Source organism: Monomorium pharaonis, chromosome 1, assembly GCF_013373865.1.
Source record: "Monomorium pharaonis isolate MP-MQ-018 chromosome 1, ASM1337386v2, whole genome shotgun sequence".
NCBI lineage: Eukaryota > Metazoa > Arthropoda > Insecta > Hymenoptera > Formicidae > Monomorium > Monomorium pharaonis.
Genome location: NC_050467.1, coordinates 22250975 through 22260434, shown reverse-complemented (window position 1 = coordinate 22260434; position 9460 = coordinate 22250975). Strand labels below are relative to the sequence as shown.

Sequence of the window (9460 nt, the reverse complement as noted above, 5' to 3'; positions counted from 1 at the left end):
ATTTGAATCTTAAAAGCTTCTATATTTTATACTTATATTTTTTGTTTTACAAATGTGCTTGCAATTAATTTCATAAGGGTAAAATTATATTATTTATAAAATTGACTTTATTCTAAAAATCAAATATAATAACAGCAAAAAAAAAGAATAGTATTGATTAATGTATTAATTATTTTATTAATTTTCTATAAATTCTATTTTGCAAGCATGGAATCCTTAGAAAGAAACAGACATAATTCGTTTCCGTATATTATTTGAAAATTATCAATCAAGTTCCTGAAAAAGAGTGGATTCCTGCCTACAAAATGGATTTATTCAACCCTACAAAGATAACAAATTACCTAGGTGACAAATAAACAAGAAAGTTGTAATCACCGTTGAATATTATTCCATCAGAACCATCGAATATCCTCGGTCTTCTCGATGTGTCCAAAGACATCGCGGAAACTCTTGGTGTGCAATATTATGGAATTTTCGAGGGGTCAAAAGCCGAAAAATTTCCACCGATCTAAGACTGTGCGGGCAGCGTAGAAAATATTTGCGTTTATAGTGTTATCATTCTATGAGTCAAAAATTCATATTGAAAAAAAAAAGAAAGAAGTGTAGACAAAAGATACAAAAGATATGTTTGTAAAGATACGATTTTGAAGATTAAACTGTTTACATAGTTACTTTTATAATTATAGGTCGCGATGATCACAACATGTGCATTAGTCACTTGTGTCTTAATAAGATATATTGGACGGTTACATGTCTATAAGCATCAGCGTTTCGTTCGTATGTTCCGCTGAAACGAGATTTTTATAACTGGCAAAAAACTTGATTTTTTTTTAAATAAGTTGATAAGAATTTTAAACTGTTAGGTTTTATGATCAATAGAGAAGGTAAACCGTCTTGGATATGTGGTACAATAAATCAATGCTTTGGTCTGATGCTTAAGCATTAGTATTTAGGTTTGATCTCACAACGGAGGCAAATAATTTGTAAAATGTGATGAAAAAGGACATATGTTCTTCATATATGTAACATTTCTGGAGATATTTAAATAAGGGAAAGAAACAAAAAAAAAAAGAAAAGACAACTCACGTATTAACAATTAAAGAAAATCATTGTTCATTTTTTATAAGTCTCTCATTCTCTTACAGTTAGAACACAGTGGTAATATGTACATGCACTTCAGTATAACTCCGACAATACTGCACATCTGCCTTACGAAAATATTGCGATCAACTTTTTAAGAGCAGATACAACAGCACGGAGAGGTCATTGATTGCTAGTCCGTGTCTAGTTGTCGGTACCGCTTAAAGTAAACATCCTATATAAAAACACAGAAAAAAGATTACCATCACCGAGAATAAGTATTAAGATTATAGCAATTGAGATTGCAAATGGTGTTCGTTTTCCGCTATCTATATACAGTCCTATTATTCATATGTATATGTTCTTTATGCTTGTTTAGTTCTTTCTTTTTAACTATGAAATAATTTCAAACATGTCGTGAACGAGGACGTTAAAGACGTTTTTAATGAGATCAAGAAAATGTCTTTGATATCTTCCTTCGTGATCGCTTTAAAAAAATTATTTAAATGTATTACGCACGCGTATTTTGAAATCAATTTAATTACATTTAGTATTTTATAAATAGTTTAATCGTTGTTATCATATTTGTAACTAATGTATCGCTCGACATCGAAAATGCATATGACTTTTTTTTAAATTGTTGTTCGTACTATCTCCCGATACCTTCCTTTTCAAAAAAACAGATGGTTAATAAAATAGCTATTATTATATCTTAGTAAAAAAAAGACTATACAATTTGAAAGCTATTTCGAATTATAGGAACCCCATTGATTATTTTTACAAACTATAAGAGATTAATAAAATTATTTACATTATGTAATACTTATACCAAAGCTATAAGTTTATACACATCGCAAGTAAAGTCCGAAATGTAAAGATTTGTATTTATAACTAAATCGAAAAATGTATTATGTGAAAAGCACTAAAGAGCACATACAATGCACATAAATTTCTTGGTCAATTTACAGTTGTCAAAATAAGACCATAATATTATTTTTGTATAATACAAAAAAAATGTTACAATAATTGTAAATATATTATCATTTTGTATTAAAAAAACATTTCTCTGTACATATAAATATATTTTATTACATTGCAGACTTTACTTATAATGTAAATACCAAATAAATTTAATTTACAAGTTATTATATATTCGTGAGAGATGTAGAAAGAGTAAATTATATTCTTTCTTCGATGATGTTGTATACTTTCCAGATTGAAATTTGCTTTTTAAATTCAAATATGTATTGATTAAATTAATTTTTTATACGTATACAAATGTATACGATTATGTTGTAATTACTTTTAATACTAACTAAGCCTAGGAACACGCTCTAGTCGGCACATCAAATTTGATGCAAGAAACTCCATACTGTATCAGTATGAATATATACATCATACTAATATACATCTCGTTCCATTATCTGACAATTGAATTAATCTCGAATATTATATTTAAATGCTAGAAATAAGCTATAAGTTTACGTCATCTTCCTTAAGACTGGATATTATTTTGGAATAAAATATTTTGCATATTCGATCACACACATACACACACATACACATTGTTACTTTCATAAATTCTATTTTAATCAATTTAAAAATGGAAGAACCAATGTTGTTAGACGAATGAAATCGAAGCAAGTTTAAATTTTACGTCCGCGACAACGCACCGCATGCCCTTGACCTCTGACAGCAACAGAGGCTGCGCAATCGCGCCGCAGGGCCCGGCTGTTTTGATCACCGTTCCTCAACGCCATCACTACCGTTGCTTTCCTGTTGAGGCCTCGCAATTTGGTACGTGATAAGGTATTCCGGATATGCCTGTTCGCCTCTGTAAACAACGTACTCGGGAAACACCAAACCGCCCTGTGACGGCCTGCCCATTACGCTATGATGACCGGGAGGAGCGTGTGCCATTTTCATTGCCGAAAATTGTAGAAACGACTTGCCGAGTGTAACTCTACAGAGCAGTAAATGTCTAAAAAAAAAATAAATAAAAACAAGAATGCTTAAGAGAATAAAGTACTTTTAAAAATAAGAAGAGGGAAAAAGAGGCAAAGAAGTAAATTTATGTATATTAATGATAAGAGCTGCTATCAATAAACTTTTTATCTTTTAGAAATTTGCCGGGACTTGGTTAGGAGGAGCGTTGGTGTGTGGATGTGTGGCGTAGCGTGAGCATTGAGCGTATGATAAGTTGATATTAATCGGTTGTAAGCGATTTTAAAGAGGTAGTATAGAGGCGAGAAGGTAAAGTGAGATAAATTTTTGGTGAGTAATTGGAGGGAAGTTGAGAGAAGCAGGAATAAGATCTAAAAGTAGGGAAAAGAGACTCAAGGTAGGACTGGTAGGAGGTTAGTTTTTGAAGCTTCGAAAACAAGCGCGGGAATATGCTGAGAGAGGGAAAAGAGAGAAGTGCAAGAGGAAGTAGGAACGGGATAGAAAAGGGGCAAAGGAAGTTGACGTTAGAAGGAGGCAAACAAGGGAAGAAGGTAGGTTTTAAAAAGAAAGTGGAGATAAGAGAAATAGGGAGAATGGAAGAATTGGAAAAAGAGGTTAGAGCGTTAGTAACAGAATTTATAAATTTTAAAGATGTTAGGAAAGAGTTAGCAGAACTGAAGGCGGAGAGGGAAAAATATGAGAATGGGGCGAATAAGTTAGAGAGGAAATTATTAGAGGTAGAAAGATAGGTGTTAGAAAGAATTGCATTGGGTAAGGAAGAGAGAGAGATAGAGAGAGCGGAAGGAAGCGATAGCGAATGGAGCATAGGGACGATTAACATCAGTAAAGGAAGCAGAGGTAGATCAAGTAAAGCGAGTTCCAGAAGTAGATCAGAATTAGATAGCGAAGCATTTAGTGATAGAGAAGTAGGAAAAATAGGTTAATAGCAGACAAGGATAAAGAAGAAAGAAATCTGCCGTAAAAGTTGTACTTTTTATATTTAATTTTCTTCCGCTTACCTGTGGCAAATGTAACAGCTTCTGTCTTTATGTGCGGGGCATCCAGTACCGCCGCATATACCGTAAACATATTGATTGCTTTTACTGCTATGTTCCGCGAAATATATGCCAGCGCCGAACATTCCGCCAATATATGCGTGCCGTTCATCGAAGCCTTTTTGAACGATAGCGTTGATAAATGGACTGCCGTGGAATAACATTCTCTCATTCGCCTGTGATACTGTCGAATTAGAAGTACCTCTAGGTCCGGTACTAGGAGAAGAAGGAGCGGCAGCGCCGACTTCTTCAGCTACTTCTTGTCTTCTATGAGCATAACGTTCCCACAACTTGCGATTCTGAACTTTTTGTATCTGCACGAAACATTTTTAATTACAAAATTTCCAACATCAATCGTTATATTACTTTTAATATAAATTTAATATACATACTCTAACTATGTTGTATCGAGAGAAGATACCACCAGAATGACCGTTATCTCTATGTTGCCTAATGGTACTTTGCATTTCTTCTTCGACAGCCAAGAATTCTTTGTCTTCTGTTAATAAGTCCACCAGCAATGTCCCGGGATTTATGGAAGGCTGCCAGAGGGAGCCCGCCGCTGTATTCAGCAGCTTATCCATACCTTTAATTAATTTGTGTCTATAACCATAAGCTGACACTCCGACTTGCTTCAAATCCTCGTGACCCATTTCCGCTAATATGTCCAAAGTGATTTGCTCGCGTTCAAATAGTTCGAGTAGATGTTCTAAACCAAGACTTTGCAGAAAACCGGCGACGGTCGTGATACTATTGTGTTCTTTACACATATCTTTGGATTCTTTTTCGGAGCATGATTCGCTCGGTGGCATTGGACTCAGACACGATGTCGGGCGAGCCAATGGCACGCATAGAGTCATGGCCGCACCTGATGGCATAATGACTGTTTCTTGAGTGAGAGGCGGTGGCGGTGTAACAGGAACTAAAAAAAAAAAGAACAATATAAGTGTAAATACATTATCTAAATATATAAAGATATATTAAGATATATATATTCTTTTATTTTAAATTTTTAATTTGTATATATTTAAGTTAAAAGCTAAATGGAGTCTTAAAATAATTTACAAATATAAACATATATAAATTCTTACCAGATACGATACTGGGTGGTCTACTGTTAATAGAATTGCTACCAGCACTGTTACCCGATGGTACCGATGGAACGATTTGCTGAGAAGCCATAGCATCTTGTAATAAACATCTTACATCATCCGCGCTGGCCAAATCCACTGGAGTCTGACCTTCCTGATTTTTTAGAAAAGGATCGGCGCCGTGAGCAAGCAGAAGGGCACACAGCTGCGTTCGACCCTTTTGTGCAGCTTCATGGAGTGGTGTAAATCCCCATTTATCAGTTGCATTCACCACAGTATTATATTTAATAAGTAAGGCTGCAATGTCCAAGTGACCGTAACTTGACGCATTATGCAGCGGAATAAGACCACCTTTATCTTGCGCGTTTACATCGGCTCCTCGTTCAAGTAAGAATTCAGCTACTTCCAAATTATTGTATCCCGCTGTATTAAGAAAAATGCAGTTTACGTATAAATGGAATACATTCTGTATAAATGTACGTAATCTATTTGTCTTCTAAAAGCATGAGTTAAAATTACATTGTAACAATACATTTTACAAATTTGTGGTAAAACAAAATACAAATTATAAAAAGGAATAAAAAAGCAATTTATCTTTAAAAATAAAAAAAATTATTGATGTTTACATACTCAAAAGAAATAATGTTACCAGCTAAATGTAATGGAGTGCTATTGCGTCCTTGTGCATCTCGACAGTTGATGTTGTCTTGCGTAACCAATCTCTGAACTCTGGCTAAATTGCCTTTCTTCGCGGCGTCCAAAAGAGCGCTATTGCCACGTAAGAGATCTGCTACATCCTGATCACCGTCTCTTACCAAGTCTAATGGTGTTGCGCCGTCTCTATTCTTTTTAGTGGCATCCGCTCCGTGTCTCAGTAATAATCGAACTATTTCGTATTTGCCTTTGGCGGCGGCCTCGTGAAGCGGCGTAAATTTCCACAGATCAGCAACATTCACGGATGCCCCATGTTTCACTAATAATTCCGTAACCTCATAATGGCCATAAGAACAAGCGTTATGAAGAGGAACCAACCCGCTATATAAAAACGATAACATGCAATATTATTTTAAATCACATAAATATAAATATTAAATTAAATATCTTAATATTTTTAATAACGCTAATAATGGTAACATAAATAAGTATAATTAATTTTATTGCATTAATATAATTTTATTACCCTTTATCTTTGGCATGCACATCTGCGCCGTGTGCTAATAAATATTCTACAACCGGCACTCTATTAAAACCCGCTGCAAAATGCAGTGGAGTGGAGTGCCTTCCGTCCAAATCGCGGCAATTCACAGCATGTGGATTGGCTTGCAAAATTCTTTCTACCGCAGCAAGATCGCCCGACTTGCTCGCTTCTAACAGTTGTGCTTCTACATCGTCGGTCCCATTTGGTGGATCTGTGCAATTAAATATAAAGACGAAAATGTTCTCTCGAAATAGATTGTGAATAATAAAGTAAAAATTATAAGGTGACTTACCTTGCAATATTTTTAATACGTTCTCAGCAGCAATTTGTGTTGCAGTATACCCTTGAAGAGATACTATCGAAGGGTCGATATTATAAGACAAGAGTATTCTGCAAGCTTGCACATTATCCTCTCTAGCACACCTAGTAAGGAAATAATTAATTGTCGTATTATGAAACTAATAGTATTGAAACTGGTTCACTCATTTCTCATGACGGCGAGATCGAAACGAGCGATTTTTTTCAGAACAAAAATACCTGTGCAGCGCGGTTTGTCCCAAGCCATCTAGTGCGTTGACTTTCGCATTGTGCCGCAGCAATATGTCCATCGCGTCGTAATGCGAATGATCAGTCGCCACGTGAAGTGGCGTAAGAAAGTCTTTATTTTTTTCATTCATGGCAGCATTCTTTCGGATCAAGGCCTCGATAACTTGCTTTCGTTTGGGATACGGTGACGCCACTGCGCAATGCATCGGTGTATCACCGGTGTAAGGATGTTTGAAATTAACGACCTCTTGCGACAGATACTTTTTAAGCTTAGTAAGATCTGCCTGCCTGCAGGCGTCCAATAGACAATGACCCTTATATTCGTCTATAAATTACGTTAAAGTTATATTAGACTGCACGATTAAAATATTTGTGAATCAAATAATAATAGATAGATCCGCTTGAAACTTACACGCTAGTCTTTCTTGTAATTCAAGAGTTGGTGCCACGTCAATGGCGCTTTTACTATGGCAGTTTAATTGTGTCGGATCCGCGCCTTCACTCAACAGCAGAGAACAAACTTCTGCTCTGGATTTACTCGCGGCTTCATGCAATGGAGTAAACGTCCAGAGATCACTGGCGTTAACGGCGGCACCGTGTTTCAGAAGTGCCTCGGTTACTTCAAAGTGGCCATACGAACACGCGTTATGAAGCGGCACGAGACCTCTGTAAAAGAGTCGATTAGGACTTTCAATAAATTTTAATTAAATTTCTACTTGAACAAGAACCATAGCAAAAAAAAAAAAAAAAAAAAAAAAAAACAGCAAATACTATGAATAGAACGAGAAACAATCTCTTTTACTTTGTTATAAATTAACTTTTTAATTCGATGTTTGCACATATACCAACCCTTTATCCTTGGCATGTACATCCGCGCCGTTCTGAAGAAGAATCTGTACAACCCTAGATCTATTATATCCGGCCGCCAAATGTAAAGGTGTAGACCTTCTCCCGTCACTGGCGTGACAATTGACATTAAGAGGATTTAGTAGCTGTAACAATCTTTCCTCATTTCCGGATCGAGCCGCTTCTAAGAGCTCATCTTTTCTATACTCTCCCGTTAGTACCGGTTTCGTAGAGACATCTGCTACTTCTAATGCAGTCTTTCCTTCTGTATTCCTAATGTTTACATCTGCTCCATGCTGTAGCAGAGTAATACATACGTCTATTTTACCCTGTCAAGTGAACAAATGAAGATGAAAAAGTTAGACACCATTTCCATCTTCAGCCTTTTAGTGCCAAAATATCACATAAGTACTACAAAATAAACACCTTGATCGCAGCCTCATGTAAAGGTGTAAAATTCCAATTGTCTCTCGTATTTGGACTTGCTCCTGCCTCTAAAAGTAATCTCACAACGTCGCAATGTCCAAAGGAGCACGCATTATGTAACGGATGTAGACCACCGTCGTCGCGTGCTTGGATCGACGCACCGGCAGACAAAAGGAATTCTACAACGTCTTTTCTACCATATCCTATGAAACATTTTAAAATCTATATAATATTCTATAAATACTATATAAAATTTATATAATAAATTTAAAATCTATATATACTTAACATTTTTACAGTAATCCTTAAAGGTAAGATAACATACATTTTATATAATTATGTAAAAAAAACTATTAAAAAAGTACAAAAGATAAAATATAATTTAGTAAAAGGATTCAAATTATTTATTCCTATAAATATAACATTATTTTGCAATAATTATATCTTTACAACAATTCGCAAAAAATAATATGGGCAATAAAATGGTCAACTTGAAGAAAGACGCAAAAATGTCAGGTATCTCAAAATGGAATTTTGAAAAGAAATCAACGAAACTTCTTTTAACAACCTAAAATCTAAAGTTTCTTCCTTACTCTCTTCTATCCCCGTTAAAAAATTTCTATCATATTTTATTTAAAAAGTACTATGCCACGTCCCCAACAATAATTCATGTCAACGTCGAGAAAATCATCACGCACACGATTACTACTTGACAGCTCCGACGAGACGCGATCAGCTGAACGTGACTGACTGGCTCATTAACCTCCCTCGGCCAGCAGCGGTCCACGTGTTTACTAGGAGCTCCAGCGTCCGAAGAGGACGCGGTCACGGCCCGAACGAGTGGCCCGAGAATGAGATCGGAGCGGAGACCAGAGAGACCGAGTCTTTCGACTCTGTTCACAGGTGAACTCACCAGCTGCAAAGTGCAGGGGGGTGGACTTGCGTCCGGCAGTATCGCGGGCGTTGACCGTCTTCGGGTTGACCAACGCCTTCACCTTGGCGAGATCGCCGGTCTTGCAGGCCTCGAAGAGTTCACGTAGCGGATCGCCGCCTCCAACGCCAACACCGCCGCCGCCGCCGCCCGAGCCCGGCAGCGAGTCCGCCGCATTCGACAGCGTCGATCTACGTCCTGCCATCTCTTCACACCGCCATTTTCACGCTGTCGCGCCGTCCGACGGCTGGAGGCCCCGCGACGCAGTTGCGACGGGTAGGCAGGCACATCTCGTCACCAGGCGAACGTCCGGCTGCGTAAGCTGTGTGGTACACCACGACAT

At 36.8% G+C, this 9460-nt stretch overlaps 1 protein-coding gene across 3 annotated transcripts; it reads right to left on the bottom strand.

Annotated features, from left to right (window-relative positions):
• Positions 1-1089: 1089 nt before the first annotated feature.
• On the bottom strand, positions 1090-9395 carry LOC118644189 (poly [ADP-ribose] polymerase tankyrase-like). 3 transcript variants are annotated; one of them, XM_036293575.1, is made up of 12 exons: positions 9100-9395; positions 8187-8389; positions 7764-8089; positions 7327-7580; positions 6906-7239; positions 6661-6791; positions 6351-6579; positions 5820-6205; positions 5171-5593; positions 4472-5001; positions 4044-4393; positions 1090-3061 (listed from the first exon to the last, which is right to left on the bottom strand). In XM_036293575.1, the coding sequence occupies exons 1-12, from the start codon at positions 9320-9322 to the stop codon at positions 2821-2823; spliced, it is 3630 nt and encodes a 1209-aa protein (XP_036149468.1). In that variant the 5' UTR covers positions 9323-9395; the 3' UTR covers positions 1090-2820. The 3 variants fall into 3 exon arrangements, with proteins under 3 accessions (XP_036149468.1, XP_036149474.1, XP_036149475.1); XM_036293581.1 differs by having other exon boundaries at positions 6661-6782; XM_036293582.1 differs by having other exon boundaries at positions 7764-8056.
• Positions 9396-9460: the final 65 nt, after the last annotated feature.